Raw genomic sequence first — 19,745 nt, 5'->3', positions numbered from 1 at the left:
GCCGGCCCCGCCCCCGCCCCGCCCCGCCCCGCCCCCGCCCGGGGGAGGGGAGGAGCCTGAGCCGGCGGCAGCCAGCGCGCCGGGGCCAGAGCGCCGGGGCAGCCGCGGCGGAGAGGGGTCCGGGCGGGCCGGCCCAGGGGCGCCCGGGCGGCGGCGGCGGAGCCGAGCCGGGGGGCGGGGGCCGGGCCGGGCCGGGGGAGGAGGGCGCGGGCAGGCGAGGCGCGCGCAGAAGTCCGGCCGGCGCCCGCGGCGGCTCCGGGGGCCATGGGGGCCGGGGCCCGTGGCCGGGCCGGGGGCGGCAGGGGCGGCGGGGGCGGCCGGAGGCGCTCGGGCTCCCGCTCCCTCGGCCGGCCGGCCGCCGTGGCTGCGCCCGGGGCCCCCCGGAGCCGCGCCGGGGCCCCCGCCGAAAGTTAAGTAGCGGGCGCGCCGGGCCCGCGCGGGACGCTCTCGGCCATGGGCGAGCAGCCCGGCCCGGCCCCCGCCGTGGCCGCCTGTGCCGAGGCGGAGCGCATCGAGGAGCTGGAGCCCGAGCCCCGGCCCCGGCCCGACCGGCCGCTGCCCATGGCCCCCGAGGACGTAAGTGCGACTGTCGCCGGCGGGGGGCTGGCCGGGGCTCGCCTGCCCTGCGCCGCCTTGGGGAGCGGCAGAAGGGGCAGGACTGCCCTCCCCCAGTCTCCCCCTTTCTCTCCCCCTTCTCCCCCCCTTCCTCCCCGTTCTCCTCCCCTCCCCTTCCAAGCCTTCCCTCTAAGCAGGAGGCTGCAAGTTGGCGGCTTCAAGGTGAAGCGGGACCCCCAGGACCCAAGAGGCAGAAGTCCCGGGACGGGGGGCTCCTCCGCGGAGGGAGCTCGAGGGAAGGGTCCCCGCTCTGGCGCGGGCGCGGAGGAGCTGGCCACACTTAGTGCTGAAGCTGCCGCTCCTCGCGGCCACCCTCCCACCCAGCTCCGAGTGGACGCTGCCTCCCCAAGTTCCACGGCGCCTTCCCTTCCCCAGGGCTCTCCATTCCCGTGCCTGTGGCCCTCGCCCCCGCCCGGGTCCCTTCTCGGAGACGCTTGGGATGGAGCCCAGGAGTCCGGGGTCCCCTTCTTCAGCAGAGCCCCCTCCCCGCGGATGGTGCAGTGCCCGGGACACACAGCTTTCCCGCAGAGGCAGAGACGTCACCAGCAGTGACTCCCCCTCCCCTCCTCACCCCGCAACTCATGACCTACGAGGCACTTTGAATCCCCAGAAGCACCACGCCAGACTTCTCCTCCGCCGGCCCTTTTGCAGGAGAGATGCCCCTTGGGGACTGCCCTCTCCTCTTTCTTGCAGTCCGCATGGATACAGTTTGGGGTGGGGGGAGCTATCGCCCACCCCTCCTGCCCAAGCTAGGTCAGACAGTAGAATTGAAACTTAGAGCTCGCACTGGAGTCCTGGGAGAACTGGGGGGGGGGGGGCAGGAGCCAACGATCATAGAGACCCTCGGGAATAAGGGCTGTGATTTCTGGTGTGGGGGAAGGGATGCCCCAGAGGTACCCCATGGGGGGGGGCTTCCCCAGATTAGCTGCCGAATGGGCATGCAGTTCCTCTCTGCCGATGGTGGAGTATGACCACCTGGTCTCTTTCCAGGAAGAGCCCCTGTCCCAACTCTGTCCTTGGCTTGCACTAGGGTCTCTGCTGCCGTGGGGAGTGAAGGACCGGCTTGGCCAGAGCTAGGGAGATCGGCTGTGGCTGGAGAGAGTTTCTTAATGACTTTCTCAGAGCTGCAGAGGATTCCCCAGGAATACAGATTAGAAACCAGCCTAGCCAGCCCTGCCCTCTGCCCAGGGGCCCCATGAGCTATGTCTATGTCTGCCAGTGTTGGCCTTTGTGGTGACCCCCACAGACCCATCTGGATGTACGGAAAATCTGGGGCAGCTCCAATCATCCTCGGGTTGTGCTACGGCTAAGCAGAAACCCCCTTCTCAGCCTTCCCACTTGCACTCACCTCAAAGCCCCAGGATCTGGGTGGCTAATTGATTTCAAATGCTTACTTAGGGCATTTCCTAAATACTCTGCTTGATCTAAAAATCTAGGCTTGTTGCAAGTCGGGGATCCCAGTCTTCAGAGAGACTGTATTCTCTCAAGGCTTGAGTGCGTGGGGAGAAGGCATGGGAGTCAGGCTGCTGACCGAGTTAGGGTCATTGTATCCTTCGGTAATGGGACTCAGGCTACGCTTCTCTCCCCACCCCCTTCACCCCAGGATTGAGGTGCTCTCCCCCAGATGCACAAAGAGTGGTTCCCCCTTTGCCCTAAGAAAAAGAAAGGGAATTGCTGCCCTTTCTCCTTCCTGTGTTTGGTGCAGACAAGTGACTCGGGGTGGGATAGGGAGGGGGAGAAATGGGTTGGGGAAAACCAGGACTGCCCAGCTCACTGGCTCTCCTCTAGTCTCTCATTGCCAATTCTGCAGCCTGGAGACCAATGTAATGCAGAAGCTAGGAGGCCAGATCAGCTGCATTTCTAATGTTACAGATGCCCTAATGCTGAGCATTTTTTTTCTTTCTTTTCTCCTTTTCTTCCTCTTCATCCTCCTCTTCCTCTCCCCTCCTGCACGGCTTCCCTCTCTGTCAGCACTGGAAAGTCCTGTTTGATCAGGTATGTGAGCAGTTAATTCGGCCCCCCCTTTCCCCAACTCCCCCCTCCCCAGGACTATCAGTCTTCCTGCTGCGTGGGTTTCCCAGGCTTGGCTGCTCACGGAGATGATGACGTCGTTCTGTGGGTGTGGCTTGACGTGTTTCTGATCTCCGAGCATCAAAAGGAGCCCTGTTCTCCTCCTTGGATGGGTCTTTCCCCTGGGGAACATGTCCTTTCCTCAAGCCATTCTTTACTCCCATTCCAAAACCCATTGAAAACTTAGATGCAGATCCGATTTAACCTAAAGGAAAATTATTACTGATGATTGATCGACTTGGGGAATCCTTTGCACTCCAGTGGGCTTGCATAGTGGGGAAGGCTGGGACAACAATCCCGTGGGGGGGGGGGGGGTAGCTACCACCCTAGGATTATCACTGATTTCCCAGGGTGACTCAGAGCATTCCATTTAAGGGCTGATTCACTTACTTCACCCAAAGTTGGGGGGGGCAGTAACCAAGGTTGGAAAATGGGATTATCTGCAGTATTTAGGATTGCAGTCTGGGGGAGGGTCAGTGTGTTTGGAAATATTGGGTTAGAGCTTTTAAGCCTTGAAATAGAGCTCTGACCTTCAGGACGGAAACCACTCTGTCCTTGGGCAGCATCTTTAAAAACCCCTCCCTTTGAGGAGACCACATAATGGATAGGTGCAGAGGAGGCATCAGGCCAGTCCAGGTTGGGTATTAAAAAAATAGAGAGAGGAGGCGTGGAATCGACCACTGAGATTACAGCAGAGGGTCCAAGTGGGGGGATTCAGAGAATAGATACTAGCTAATTTGAGGGGATCACTAAAAGCTGGTAGAAAAAGAGAGGTAGAGCCAGATTGTGAGAGACTTAGAATGGCAGGTGAAAGCCCTATGGGCAAGTTGGTCTTCTTGGCACCTCAGTTTCCTCAATTGTAAAATCAGGTGTCTGGACAAGGTGATATCTGAGGTTCCTTTTAGCTCAAAATGCTTTGATCTTATAACATTATCCTGTAGGTAATTGCTAGTTTTTGAGTGTAGGGTGGAGAAGGGGATGTTTCACCTGCTTGCCACCAAGTTTTAGCATGTTTGATCTGGCATTGGTATGTAAAATGAACTGGAAGTAGAGAGAGAGAGTGGAAAGAGGGGGATGAATAATGAAAAATACAAATCAAGGGTGAGGTAGTGAGAGTTTGGACTAGAGGAAAACCATCAAGAATGGACAGGAATGGACCTAAGAAGTAGAGATCAAGAAAGAAGAATTAGCAGGACTTGATTACTGTGTGTGTGTGTGTGTGTGTGTGTGTGTGTGTGTGTGTACATTTGTGTGTATATATTGGAGATAAGATGATGTGATCATGTATTTAGAGCTGGAAGAAGAGGGTTAGAGGCCATAAAGTCCAACCCCTTTATTATATATATATATATGGAAACTGAGGCACCAATTGTTTAAGGGACTTGACCTGGATTGTGTGACTCTGTTTCAGGTCTCTAAGTCCAGTACTCTCTTCACTATTCATATTGCTGTCCTCATTTCCAACTCTAAGAGTCATTAGCCTCCCTCCAAACTCTCTTCTGGAGGGCATCTCCCTCATGAGGTCTTTCCAGATGTTTTCTCAGATGCTAGGATCCCCTCAAATTATTATGCCTCTCCTCTGTGTCTATTTTACTATGGATTTCCCTGACAGAAAGTAGCATCTTGAGGGAAGGGATTGTTTTGGTGTTTATCTTTGTATCTTCAGGACCTAGAACAGGGCCTGATGAAAAGCAGGTGTTTAATAAATGTTTGTGGTTTGAGTGAGGCATCAAAGATAACTCCTTGGCTTTGAGTCACAAAATCAGATAGTGGGGGAGGACCTTTTTTGGAGAAGGAAGAAAAAGATTGCTAAGTTTGAAGCCACAAAAAATGATGGAGATATCTTAACAGTTAAGGGTCTGAAGAGCTGGAGCAATACAATTTGGGAGTCATTGTCCTTCCACTGAGGGTTCCCCAGGGACAGGTATGGTGGGACGGGGCATGTTTTCTCAAGGATGTGAATATGACTTGCATTAGCCTTTCACATACCTGCTTGTTTAAGAATCTGAATAAAGTCTATTTTCTCTCTGTGTCTCTCTCCCCCACCCTCCCTCCTTCATCTCTCTCCTCATCCTCCCTCTTTCTCCCCCTACATATCCCTCTCTCCCTCCCTCTTCCTAGCTCTTCCCACTCCCCCTTTCTCCCCCTCTTCTCTCCGTCTTCCTCTCTTGTTTGTTTGTCTCATTAGTTCTGTTAGGTTGCATGTATTTACATTTTCAGATAGACTTTTTCTATTGATTTTGAAAAACTATTAAGAGATGCAATGGGGGATACCTAAAGGACAAATGTGGTCATACATAGCAGGGATCCTAGACGATCCTTGTTCCTCAAGGCAGAAGGGAACATTGAACATCATCATTTTTTTTAGTTTTTAGTTTTTGCAAGGCAATGGGGTTAAGTGGCTTGCCCAAGGCCGAACAGCTAGATAATTAAGTGTCTGAGGCCAGATTTGAACTCAGGTACTCCTGATTTCAGGGCTGGTGCTCTATCCACTGTGCCACCTAGCCACCCCAACATCATCTTTTGATACCCACCCTACTCCCCAACCCTCCCTCCCCTGAAACTAAACATCCTAAACAAACAGGAATTGAATCTCTTCTTACAGATCTCCAGAATATGCACTACTGCAACATCTTTCAGTTAATCCATGCTCAGGATGTTTGGCCTTAAATCTAATCTCCATCCTGCCTCATTTTGTAAATCCTTGATGATTCATTTCCTAGGATTCTAAGATCATAAATCTAGACCTCCAATTTCCTCATTTTACAGATGAGGAAACTGAGGAACTGAAAGACTGAGTAAGTGTGAGAAGTAGAATTTGAACTCTTCTAACTCTGAACAGAGTGCTGTTTCTCCTATACCACATTGCCTTAATCATTTCCTTCTATTTTTGTCCTGTTAGTGTTCTCCGTGTTAAGACTTGACATTCACCTGGTCTGTGTTTGAGTTTCTCTTCTTTTTAGGCAGTGAGATAACTGGACCATTCTCTGGCTTGGACCCAAGAGTCCTGGGTTCGAATTTTACCTTTATTGACTGTGTGATCCTGGGCAAATCACTGAACTTTTCTGAATGTGTCATTTTTCTAATCTGTAAAATGAGAATATTAGACTAGATGGGCCTCTAAAGTTTTTTTTTTCCAGTTTTAAATCTGTGATCCTCTGATCTTACCCTAGGACTGATGGAAGGGCAAAGAGATCTAAAAAGAGCTGTTCACCTGGGGAAATGTATTTGATAGGATTTCATTCAATCTCTTTTTTCTTCCTTTAGCCCTGGTTCATGATTAGGTAAAGGGGCTGGACCATCTGAAGTCTAGAAAGTTTAGCAGAGGGACTATGGGAGACTTATTCCCATACAGGAAGACTTGGAGTTCAAATGCAGAATCAAATATTTCCTAGTTGTGTGACTGAGCAAGTCACTTATAACCTCGATTTTCCTCAGTTTCTTCAGTTGTAAAATGAGAATAATAACAACACCCCTCCCGGGCTTGTTGTAAGGATCACATAAGAACACATTTGAAAAGTGGTTAGCAGGGCAGCTGGGTGGCGCTGTGGGTAGAACACCGGCCCTAGAATCCGGTAGATCTGAGTTCAAGTCTGGTCTCAGACACTTGATACTTACTAGCTGTATGATTTGGGGCAAGTTACTTAACCCTAATGTGTTACCAAAAAACAAAGAAAAGTGGTTAGTGCAATGTCTAACAACTAATTCCTGCCTCCCAATAATACTGTGTGTATTTACATATATAAAATGTCTTCCAAATGTTATACATTTATATTTAATTATATATACACATTTTTCTAGCAAATAGTAAGTGCTTAATAATTGCTTATTCCTTCCGAGTTTAGTGTAGATATATATAAAGTTCTTTTCAAATTTAAAAACTTTATATATATATATATGGCTAGTAAATAGCAGGTGGTTAATAAATGCTTATTCCTAATTCCTTTTCAAATCTTATGATATATATGCACATAGGTATGTAAGTATATATATATATATATATATATATATATTTGTTTAGCAAATAGTAGGTGCTTAATAAATGCTTATTCCCTCCTTCCAATTATAGTGTATACATAAAGTCCTTTTCAGATCTTAAAATGGCATATATATATATATATATATATACATTTACATATACTCACACATGTGTCTAGCAAAGAATAGGTGCTTAATAAATGCTTATTCCTTCCAATTATAGGGAAAATAAAAGTGACTTTCAAATCTTATAACAGTAGATATATGCACACACATATACACATACACATACAAATGTCTAGCAAATAGTAGGTAGTTAATAAATGATTATTCCTTCCTTTCACTTATAGAGTATATAAAAATGCCTTTCAAATCTTAAAGTGATATATATATAGAGAGAGATATAAAATGTACACACATATGTTTACTATTATTTTTGAGGACAGCTAAGTGGAAGAGTGTCTGACTTAGAGACAGAAAATTTGAGTTTAAATCCCAAATTAGGCACCTACTCCCTGTGTGACCTTAAGTAAGTCTTTTAATGCTTCTTAGGTTCAGTTTTCTTATCTGTAAAATGGGTGTCATAATGACACCTACTTCATGGTGCAAAGACCAATTGAAATAACACATTTAAAACTCTTTGCAAGGGCAGTTAGGTGGTGTAGTGGATAAAGCACCAGCCTTGGAGTCAGGAGCACCTGAGTTCAAATCTGGTCTCAGACACTTAATAATTACCTAGTTGTGTGGACTTGGGCAAGCCACTTAATCCATTTGCCTTGCAAAAATCTTAAAAAAAAAAAAAGAAAGAAAAAGAAAACTCTTTGCAAACCTCAAAATGCCCAATTCATTTCAACTATGATAACCATTACTTTACACAGAGAGAGAGAACTCTAATTCTCAGACCCCGCCCCGCCCCCACACACCCAGCACAAATATAACTGGGGATATATTACGGAAGAGGCAAGGAGAAAGAAGCTGGTTTAATAGAATTTTGTACAAAGTCACTTCAACTTCCCAAGCCTTTGTAACTTCATCTTAAATTAAGAGGATTGAACTGGATAGTCCCCAAGGTCCCTTCTAGATTTAAAGGGTTCTCTGATCCTAATGACTCCCTTGGTCTCAGTTTCCTCATCTATAGACAAAGGGAGTTGGACTAAGTTCTGAGGTCCTTTCCTATTCTAAATCTGATTTTCCAAGCCCATTCTGGGCCTCAGTTTTCTCATTTGTAAAGTAGGGGGACTGGGTTCTTTAATCTTTAAAGTCTCCTAGGTCCAAATCATTGATCTTATGAATACCATCTTTTATATCCAGATGATGATGGGGCCATTGACCTGCTGGCCATCAATGGGCTGCACCACCTTGAAATTCTATTTCTGGTGGAGGGGATAGATTTGTGTTTGATGGGTCATCAACTCTATTTATTCTGGATTTGTGCAAAGCTTAACCCAGGGAACAATGAAGTATTTGGCCTACCTGGGCATCAAACCCATCACCTTTGTCTTATTAACCATAAAGAATAATCAACGACGCCAATAAGCTACAGGTGCTTCTAAGGGAGTTGGGATAGAGGATGTAGTGATGGCAAACTCAAAAATTTGCCATGGGAACAGAGCAGGGTGGGTTTTTGGGTAAAGTCATCCTCCCTCTGAACATTAGGACCTGGGTAGCTTTGGACAAGTAGTTTCACTTTCTTGGGTCTCAGTTTCCCCCCATTAAAATGAAGGGATTAGGCTAGGTGGAGTCAGATCTCTTCTTATTCTAGAGTCTAATCCCTTGACCCTGCCTTGAGAACCCACTCTCCAGAATTCACACCTTTGTCACATAACCAGTCACATCTCAAATAGCCAATATCTTCAGAAACTATGGATAAAAAAAATACTTTGAGATGTTGGCCCTGATAGAGCCACAGATGTCAGGCCCTGCCTTTTCCCAAATCATAGAAGCTCTTATAAGGAGAGAAACTTCTTCCATCTGATTTCCTTCCATTGGTTCCCCCATATGGGGACCCTCCACATCCCCTGACCCCAAAGCCTTATCTCATTTGCAGTCCTCCAGCAAGCTGGCTCAAGGATACTCTAAGAAAAGGGGAACAGACAAGAGGGTTGAATAGATTATACAGGCACAGAGGGAGAGACACCTGCCCCTGAGGCTGTGTCATCTGCTACTACGCCAAGACCCCGTGTCCCTGGAACATGCGATTAATGAGCTGAGAGAGGGGCTCCCAGTCAGGGACAAAGGGAAGAGGCTTAAAAAGAACTTAAGACCTCATCCTCTATCTCCCACTACCCTCCCCCTCACCCCTTATATTAAAAAAAATCTGTTTAGATATTCTAGACATACCAAACACCAATGAAAATGAACTTTTTTTCTATACACCAAAGATCAGAAAAAAAAGATTATATATGAAGCTGAGAATCTAATTACACATAGACTTTTTAAGTATAGACTTAATTCAGCATAGTTAGTTGCAAAGTTCTCTTACCTATCATGCCTTCTAAACCTCAATTAGCCAATAGAGGTCTCTTCTGTGTATTTTTTAAAAAATCTTTCATTGACGATCTTTCTATTTTGCTGACATTACTACTATTAGGGAGTCCTAGGTGGTCCTGGGGTTAGGAAAACATGAATTTAAATATCCCTAAAAAGTAGCTGTCTGACCCTGGGAAAAAAATCACTTAACTTTCCTCAGCTTTAGTTTCCTCATTTGTGAAATGGGCATGGTAATAGTACCTATATCTGCTAGTTTTTTTAAATGAGTTTCAGATGAGAAAATACTTATAAAACACTGTGCAAAACTTTCGGAGCTAATTATTGTTAAAATCACTAGGTCCCCTCCATCATCCAATTCTTAGCTCCCCAAAAAGAACTTCAATTAAAGCAAATTAGCTTAGCTAAGCAAAATGTACCCATAAAACTGACCATACCTAAAATGTATGTTTCATACTGTACCTCTAGTCCATCACTTCTCTAAAAGGAAGTAGAACATTTGCTTCATCATCAATCCTCTAAAGTCTTGGTAAGTCATTGCACTGATTATATAGTCAGTCAATAAATATTTATTAAGCATCTACCTTGGGCCACTATGAGGAGAGTTAAGAACCAGGGGTACACCAGAGTCAGCCAATCATTCACAAATCTACCCTCATTGCTCCAATGTGCCTTTCCTCCCTACCCCCCAACAATTATATTTTCCTTTTTTTTAATTTGGAAAGTTTTTTTTTTAGTTTTCATTTCTTTCATTAGTGATTTGGAGCATTTTTGTATTGATGTTGACTTTTCTTCTTTTTGAGAACTGCCTTTTCATATCTTTTGATCATTTATCTACTGGGAATGGTTCATGTTTTCAAACTGATTTGAAATCAGTTTCCTCCTATATTTTGAATATCAGACTTTTAGCATAAAAACATAAAAGATTTTCCTTAGTTAACAATTTCCCTTTTAAGTCTAGCTACATTGATTTTATTTATGTAAAAACTTTCTAAATTGATGTATCAAAATTGTCCATCTAATATACTATTAATTTCTTTATCCCTTAATTGGTCAGGAAATCTTTCCCTATTCATAGTTGTGGATGATATCTCTCTATTTTTTTAATCTATTTATGGTGTGACTTTTTAGGTCAAGAATATATATCCAATTGGAGGTTATTGCAGTATATAGAGTGAGATTTCAGTCTAATTTGAATTTTTGTCAGATGGTCTTTCAATTTTCCCAATAGAGAGCTTTGGGTTTAGCAAATACTATGCTTCTGTGTTTATTTTTGTCTCACCAGTCAACTTTTTTGTTGTTTTTTTAAACTAATGCCAAATAGTTTTGATGACTAGCATTTTGTAGTATGATTTGAGATCTGGTATCACTAGAATCCTATGATTAGACATACCATTTTTTCATTATTTCCCTTGAGATTTTTGATCTTTCATTCCTCAAATAAATTTTGTTATTTTTTTTCTAACTATATAAAATTATCTTTTGTTAGTTTGGTCTGCCACTAGACAAGTAAATCACTTTAGTCACTATCTTGTTATTTAGGTACTATTATTTTATATTATTTAGTACTATTTTAGTTCAAAATATTGTATTATTTATTTGTTGTCATTTGTATTATATTAGCATGTCCCAACCATGAACAATTAGTAAGTCTCCAATTTTTTTTGGCCTGTCTATATTTTCATAATGAGTGTTTTGTTATTATGTTCATATACTTCCTACGTGTCTCTTGGTAGGGGGGTTCCCAAATATTTTATACATTATCCAGCTGTTTGGAATTGAATTTCTCTTTACTTTTACATTTTTAAGCGGAGGTCAGGATACATGAGACTGCTTCTATCCACTCCAAAAACATCCTATCCTTATTGCTCTCCTCATCCCTCAATGTAGTTTTATTAACTCTTTTATTTCTATTATTCCACAAACAAAAAAAAATCATATTCTTGTCCATCTTATCTACTACTAATTTCTCTATCCCTTGCTTGGTCAAGAAAATTTCCCCTATCCATAGTTGTGAATGATACCTCCTTATCTGTTTCTTGAATCTATGACCTTTTAAGTCTAGAATACATAAAATTAACCAGGTTTGGAATGGATTCTAGAAGGCATGTTTCCTTGCTTCTTGCCCAAATGATGAAAAGAATCTATCTGAACTCAGTCAAAAGGTCTGAGTTCAAATGTTGGCTCTGCTATTTTCTTCTTTCCTGACTTATCCATTTTAAGTCTTGGAGCATCTTCTGGAAGATAGAATTTGGACTTGTTGACCTCAAATATCCCTTCCAGTTCTCAATGTGTAAAATTGCAGGTGGGTGAGAAGTTTCCTGCCAAGGGATAAGGAAGCATCTTATGTACCCACTCAAATGGATGGTTCTTTCCCAGGAATGGAGATTATGACTAAAAATTGGTTTTTTTCTCTCTCTCGGATTCTTTCTTCCCTCTGGGATGTTACTATATTCTTTGAGTCTGGAGCTTAAAGGAGATAGGGGCTGTCCTTTCTACCCAAACTTCCCAGAGAAAAAGGAGAGGTGTGACTAGGTAAAATTCTCCAGAGGAAGAATTGCCTGAGGGGCCAGAGCATGGAACTTTTACCCCTCCCTATCTTTATTAAACTGGTTTGACTGCATTCATCTGTCTCCATGTATCCAAAGAGATCTTAGAGTTTCAAGGGACTTTTTAGTCCTCTAAGCCAGACCTTCCTCCCTCTATTTTACTGAGGTTTAGAGAAAAGGAAATGACTTGTCAAAGGTCACACAGCTAATTATTGGTTTCTTGGTATAGTAGAAAGAGCATTGAGGTTGAAGCCATCATCATCATCATCATCATCATCATCATCATCATCATCATCATAGCACTTTAAAACCTTAAAGTATTATATAAATTCTAGCCATCATCATCATTCTCATCATTATTGTATTCTAAAATCCTAATGTGGTATATAAATGTTGACTATTTACTACATAACTGACTGTGCCTTGCTGGGGAGGGGTGAGACAGCAAAAGAAGGGGAAGGAAGGCACTCCTACCCAACAGGCCACTAGACTTTGAGTAAGAATTGACTTTTTGTCCAATTTCTAGACAATCTCCCTGGTTCGTGAATTCAAAGAACATTGGACTTGCTTAACTTGGAATCTTTGGCAGGATTTCTCACTAGCTGTGTAAACCTGGGTAAATCTTTTCCATTCCAGGGACCTCAACTCCCTTTTCTTTAGAAAGATGGAGCTGAATGCAATGCTCTCTAAAGTTCCTTACAGTCCTAGGATTTCACGAGTCTAGGTAGGGTCTGTTGGACCGACTCATTGACTAGCAGTACTTTTATGGGTACATTTGAGTTTGCACATGTCTGAAGTGGGCATATTTCACCCAGAGATGGCTTGGGTTGAGGGAGATTCTAGGATCATATAGCTAGAACTGGGATGGACCTCCAAGGCCTTCTTAGTCAACCCCTCATTTTGCAGTTGAGGAAACTGGCCTCAAGTTACCCAGGTAATTTATATCAGAGACAGAATTTGAATATTCTGCCTTCAATTCAATTTTCCTTCTATTGCACCATGATAATTATCTTAAATTCAGGAAAACTGTCAAAAGCAGGAAAAGATTTATTCTATTGAATCCCTAAGGTAGAACTAGAACTGATGGGTGGAACTTCTAGAATCTGTTGATAATTTGTAGTGTCCCTCAACAGAATGGGAAATCTAGGGAGGAAGTGGACTCCCCAGCACCCGAAATTCCTTGAAAGCCATAGAAAGGAAGAAGTTCTGTGGTGGCCTGGATAAGCAAAGCTTAAGCAAAGTAAATTCCCTCATTGGTCTTGACTAGCATATAGATATCAATTTCTGCCCCTCCTAAGCCCATTGACTTAGAGGCAGCCGATGGCATTGAGTTTTGGCTGCTCTAAGAGTGTACCAACTTCTTCATTTTTCAGATAAAAAAACTGAGACCCAGGGAAGCAAATGGTTTACTCAATCTTCTACCACATGATCTTATTTCCTTAAACCTCTTGGAAAAATCACTTAAAATGTGGATCTCAGTTTCCTCTTCTCCCTCCTCACCTCTCACTATCCTCTGCCTCATGAAATACTTCTCCTCCAAATCCTCACTTTCTTTATAAAGTCTTTTCTGAACCCCACCAACTATTAATAATTCTCCTGCTTTTCCTTGTATTTAGCTTTTGTACAATTGCTTTTCAGTTGTGTCTGATTCTTTATGACCTCATTTCTTGGCAAAGATCCTGGAGTGGTTTGCCATTTCTTTCTCCAACACATTTTACAGATGAGGAAACTGAGGCAGGCAGGGTTAGGTCACACGGTTAATGTGTGAGGCTAGATTTGAACTCAGGAAGAAGAGTTCTATGCATTCTGACATCATTCTATTTAACTCTTTATATTTATATTTACTCTCCTGTTATCTTCCCTCAATAGAATGAATGTAAGCTTCCCGAGGGCAGGGACTGTTTAATTTTTGTCTTTTCATTCTCTGCATCTGGCACAGGGCCAAGTTCATAGAAGTAACTTCAATCTTGTTAACTGACTGATTTGTAAAATAGAGAAGAGGAAAAAAGTATAAATTAAATCATCTCTGGAGCCCCTTCTAACTCTAGGTCTGTGGTTACATGACTCTTTTCTTTGGTTCTATGGGTAGAACACCAGACCTGGATTCAGGAAGACTTGAGTTCAAATTCAGACTCAGGTCTAGATGCATGACCCTGGGAAAGTCTTAACCTCTGCTTGCCTCAGTTTCCTCATTTGTAAAATGAAATTAATAATAGCACCTATCTTTTGGGTTTGTAAGGATCAAATGAGATAATAGTTGTAAAGCACTTTGCAAATATTAAATAACTATATAAATGCAATCTAGTATTGTTATTATTTGGTTAACACTTTTTTAGCTTGTCCTCAGTCAACATAAGGACAAAAGTGATTTAATTTTGGTAGTAAAAAGCATCATGGTAATGTAAGGTGGCATGATTTATGGAGCCCTTTCCCTATTCCCATTGAGAAGCCCTGGAGTCCTGTTGCTATCTTCCCCCTCCCCCCATCTCCTCCAGCAGCTGCTGGCCTGAACTTTATTTATGGGAAGCTGTAAATGTCTATGAATGGTTTGAGGAGGGGTTGGGTCAGCTCTATAGAACAGTGACCCCTGGGCAGGCTCGTTAATTCTACTCAACTCAGATTCATGATTAAGAAGGCATATTGAAGAGTCAAGTCAACCATCCAAACCCCTCCCTTCCCCTGCATCCCAGAGAACGGACATCTGTTATCCTTTTGTATTTTTTCCCTTAGGGGACATACTGCTCTGATAATGATAATAGCTAGCATTTGTCTAATGCTTTAAGCTTTGCAAAGAATTTTATGTATATTTTCACATTTGAACCCCCACTAGGAGAGGTGGTTTGAGGTTTTTATTGGTGACTTATTAAGGGTCATACTGTAAATGACTAAGGCAGGATTTGAACTCCGCTCATCCTGCAGCAAATTTACACTCTGCTATGCCATTCAACTGCTTAATAGATGATGGGAATTGCTGAGGTTTGGAATAGACCAGGTTTGGGAGAAGCTGGAGGGTTGGCTTCCTGACTGGCCCTTGGAGATATTGAAAGCTTCTTGAACCCAAATGGAGCTTCTCTCAGCTATATCTCGAGCAGTAGGATCTTCCTCTATCTTGTTTGTTAGGATTAGTGAGAATGACTGTTGGAGAATGATCCAGAAACAAAAATGAAGAAATGGTAAGAAAATTAGGAAGACACGACAGGACCAAATGTATTTTGAATTTATCTTTGTACATGTTCCCCATCCTTCTTCTCCTAATAGAATGTAAGCTCCTTCAGGGAGGAGACTGGATCACAGGATTGTTGTTGCTTGTCCTTCATTCTGGAAGAAGGCCATGATATCATGGAGGTGAGGTCATGATAATCACGTGTATTGGATTTGAGTGAAGGGGTGCTGTGCTAGGTCTCCAACCTCACTTTCTCCTCCAGAAGTCATCTGGGACCCAGTAGCCAGATGTGAAGGACAGGAGATGGCCCTGAATGTGAGGCTATCAGGTTTAAGTGACTTGTCTAAGGTCACACAGCTAGCAAGTATCTAAAGTCACATTTGAACTCAGGTCCTTCTGACTCCAGGGCCAGTGCTCTAACAACTGCACCACCTAACTGCCTTTCATACATAGGATTGTACATTTAGAGCAAAAGAGGACTTTAGAGGTCATCTGAAAGAAATATGAAGAATATACACTTCCTTTAAAATTTTCATTTAAAAAATGTTTATTGCCATCTTTTGTTTTTGTTATTTCCCAGTAAATGCTTCTTCTCTTCCTCCCAAATATTCAACCCTTATATCAAAGAATAAGAAAGAGAATAATAACCAATTCAGCAAAATTAAGTTTAAATTTTGGAGTTTTCCTTCCTCTAGTATTGCATCTTTGCAAAAAAGGAAGAATTGCATTCTTACAACACTTCTCTAGGGCTGATAGGCCATTTTAATGCCTTGATGTTTCTTTCATTTTCACTGTAGGCATTGTCTACGTGATATTGTTCTACTTGTGGGATTCAGCTTAGTTCAATATCAATTCACATAAATCTTCCTATTCTTTTCTGAATTCTTCATAGTCTTTGTTTCCTAAGGAATAGCAATGTTCCCTTACATTCAGCTACCACAGTATGTTTAAGCATTCCCCAGTTCATGGGCACCTACTTAATTCCTAATTCCTTTCTTTTAACTCAAGTATTGCTATATTTTCTTTTCTATAGAGGCTTTCTTGTTGACCTCCTTGAGGGATATGTCTATCTCTTCATTTAACAAAAAAGGAAAGAAAAATGAAGTGAAGACTGAGATTGCACAAGTAATAGGTGACAGAGTTGAGATTCCAACCTTGGTCTTTTGACCTCTAATCCATCATTCTTTCCTCTTCACTATGCTGCTGTAATGAAAGGAATTAAATTTGGCATAAGTTTGTTATATTTCAAGTTGGAAAGGAATTGAGAGGTCAGTGAATCCAATTACATTGTGTCACATCTGAGGAAACCGAGCCCTAGGTTGCTAAAAATGACTTGCCCAAGGTCACTCAGGTAGTAAGTGAGAGAAGACAAGGAGAGTCAGTTTGTGAGATGGTGCTTCTGGGACTAGAGAATCAAGGCACTCTGCTAACCTCCTGGGGTTAGGTTAAATTCAACACTCACATTTTGCTTGGAGACACCCCATCCTAGCCTGGGGGAGGACTAAAACAGACAAAGTGTAAGTATACAAAGTCAGATTCTACCTGACTAGCCTGGCGTTCCCTCCAAGAGCCGATTTGGAGCTGTCTTGTCCTGAGTGCTGATTCACCCTCCTGACCTACCTCTTAGGCTTCTAACAGTCTAACAATTCACAGACATCAAACTGGTCACAACTCCCTCCCTTTACAGATGAGGAACCTGAAGCCAGAGAGTAGAAATTACTTGCCCAAAGTCACACAAGTAGTAAATGAGAGGCAAGATTTGAACACAACTCATTTGATTCTAAATTCCAGTACCTGAGACCAGGCTATTTGACAGATGAGGAAACAGAGGCACAAAGAAATTAAAATCCAGCTTCTTGGGTTCTCAGTCGAGGTCTCTTTTCTGTGAACCCCCCCCCTTCCCATCTTGAGGAAGTAGGGAAGGACACCAGGCAGAGACTGTATCTATTTGTAGAGTGTCAGGAAAAGGGTTTGAGGAAAGGGAGGTACAGGATGTCTGAGAGCCTGGTGCTGGGGAGGGGAGGGGAGGAGCTGGGGTGGATTAGGGGGCCAGAAGGCGGGGGTGCTGGCTGGATTAAAAATTCCTACTGAGCCGCTTGAGGCTCTTTTCAAGGCCTTGGCAGGTGGGTGGGAGGAGGGGACTTGTGGGGGCTTCTCCTTTAGTGCCAGCACTTTGTGTTAATGGGCTTCCCATTGGGCCCATTTAGCCTCCCTCTGCTCCCCCCAACCCTTTCAGACTGCATCTTTAACTTGGCCTTATGCCTCATTTGGCGCCCCAGCCACCCTGGATGCTATTCAGAGCCCTAACGCCCTGAGGCTACTCCCTTTACCCACTGGTCCAATTCATCTCTCCCAGCTGGGCCCCTGTAGCCCCATTCATTGCTCACATTCCTCCAGCAACCCTACCCTGGATTGTCCACCTCCCAAACCCCCCACCTTCCCTTCGAATTCAGACCACCCCTAAGTTGCTCAGTACTCACACTTTCTCCATTCCCTAATTTAGATATACCTCCTTTCCTTTAATTTAGTGAGGAGTTTCTAATCCCTTTTGTGTCCTGTATGCCTTTGACAATATGGCAAATCCAGCCTATGGACTCCTCTTAGAAGAATGGTTTTTAATATATAAAATAAAATATATAGGATTATAAGGGAAACCAATCATACTGAAATACAGTTATCAGTAATATTTTCTTAACATTCTCAAACTCCATGTTAAGACCCTTTTATTAAAGATTTAGGATCTCCCATCCAAGCACATCAGTTCTTATAAATAAATAACTAATAATGGTGAATAATGGTAGGAGGAGAGATGGGGATTTATGGTGGTAATCAAACCAATAGAATCTTTTTTACCTTTTGTTTTTAGGGCTAATTTGCTCTGAAAGTGCCTAATGAGAGTCCCAGCCCAGACATTTTCATCATAAGTGTAAGGAATAGGAAGAGAAGGAGCACTTTGAAGCAGAAAGAGGTTATAGGATTGGCCTTACAAGTCATAGCCAATCCGAGACAGAAGCCATTTAATTAATAATCACAAAAGCAAGTCACTTTATCCAACTGGCAATAGTCAGCAGAATGTTAAATGAGTACAATTGTGGTCAATCAATTAACATTTATTAAACACCTACTATGTGGTAGGCACTATGTTAAATACAGGGGAGAAAAGACAGCCTTTGCTTTCAAGGAGTCATGTCACAACTCATTTTTCTTATCTGACAAATGATCTGGAGAAGGAAATGGCCAACCATTCCAGTATCTCGTCCAAGAAAACCTCAAATGGGATGCACAGAAAGTCAGAACTAATCAACTAAACAACAAATGCAAACAAAATACGGCCAGGATAGATTGGAGACAATCACTGAGGGAAGAAGCTAGAATTAACAGGGATTGGGATAAGCTTCCTTGAAAGGCTGGAATTTTAGCTGGGAATTGAAGGAAGCTGGGAGATGAGGAGGGAGATCATTCCAGGTATGAGGAATAGTCAATGAAAATGTTCTGAATTGGAAAATGGAGTCATCCTGTTTGAGAAACATCAAAGAGAGGACAGTTAGGTGGCTCAGTGGACAGAGCACCAGCCCTGGAGTCTGGATGGAGTACCTGAGTTCAAATTTGGCCTTGGACATTTGATAATTGCCTAGCTGTGTGGCCTTGGGCAAACCACTTAACCCCATTTGCCTTGCAAAGAGAGAGAGAGAGAGAGAGAGAGAGAGAGAGAGAGAGAGAGAGAGAGAGAGAGAGAGATCAAAGAAGGCTATATCAGTGGATCCAAGAGTATATAGCATATGTTGTGGCAGGGGTAAGTAATTAGAAGAAAAATGAAAAGGTGGGAGGGGATAGAGGCTTTCCATAGCTTTGAAAATCAAACAAGGATTTTATATTTGATTTTGGAGGTAATAGGAAGCTTCTGGAGTTTATGAATGAGATTCTGGCACTTTAGGAAGATCATTTTGATAGTTGAATGAAGAACAGATTAGGAAGGAATGAAGGAAGACCTAACAACAGGCTATTGTAATAGTCCAAGAATGAGGTGGTTGTGGTGCCTGAAGAGAGAAGGGAGAATATATGAGATTGACTTTGGAAACAGATTGGATATGGAAGTGTGAGAGAAAGAAAGGAGCAAAGGATGATATCTCAGTAGTGAGCTTGGGTGACCAAGAGAATAATGGTATCTTCAATAGCAATAGAGAAGTTAGGAGAAGAGGGAGGGTTTGGGGAGAAGGAAAATGAGTTCCATTTTCAACTCATAATGAGTTTAAGATGCCTACAGGATACCCAGTTTGAGAGACCCAATGAGTACTTGGAGATTTGAAAATGGAGACCAAGTAGAGAAGTTAGGGTGGATGAGTAGATTTGAGAATCATCAGCATAGAGATGATAATCGAATCCATGAGTACCAATGGGATCACCAAGAAAAACACTAGAATAGGAGGAGAGAGCCTAGGATAGAACCCTGTGAACCTCCCACACTTAATGGGCATTCCAGGGTGAAGGTCCAGACAAGGAGACTGAGGAGAATCAAATGGGAAGGAGGAGAGCCAGGAGAGAGGAAGACTTTAAAAACCTGGTTGGTTCTTGGCCTTTGTTATTGAAGACCAAAATGACATCACTATATTTGAGACAAATTACAGTGTCTGACTTTTTTTTTTTGCAAATGCTCATCTAGCATTCTTATAACATGTCCAGCCCATCATAGTGGTACTCTCTGTAGTAATGTTGGAATGCTAGGCAGTTTAAAAACCTAGAGAGTAGAGAGATTATCAAGGAGAAGAAAGTTATACACAGTGTCAGAATCTTCAGAAGTCAAGAAAGATTAGGTTTGAGAAAAGGTCATAGGATTAGACAATTAAGAGATCCATTTTAAGATCAGAGAGAGGATTTTGGCAAAA

General features: G+C 43.1%; 1 protein-coding gene across 2 annotated transcripts in view; it reads left to right on the top strand.

The window, feature by feature from the left end:
* The first annotated feature begins 453 nt into the window (after window positions 1-453).
* RHBDL3 (rhomboid like 3) overlaps window positions 454-19,745 on the top strand; it is a 69,441-nt gene continuing 50,149 nt past the window's right edge. Inside the window, exons 1-2 of one of the 2 annotated variants that reach the window (XM_074188966.1) lie at window positions 454-576; window positions 2,587-2,610. In XM_074188966.1, coding sequence (XP_074045067.1) covers window positions 454-576; window positions 2,587-2,610 — 147 coding nt within the window. The remainder of the gene's footprint in view (window positions 577-2,586; window positions 2,611-19,745) is intronic. The other variant, XM_074188967.1, reaches the window with a different exon arrangement.

This window comes from Macrotis lagotis, chromosome 5 (assembly GCF_037893015.1).
Source record: "Macrotis lagotis isolate mMagLag1 chromosome 5, bilby.v1.9.chrom.fasta, whole genome shotgun sequence".
Lineage (NCBI taxonomy): Eukaryota > Metazoa > Chordata > Mammalia > Peramelemorphia > Peramelidae > Macrotis > Macrotis lagotis.
Note: the sequence above shows the minus strand (reverse complement) of the source record. Positions and strands in the feature narration are given on the sequence as shown.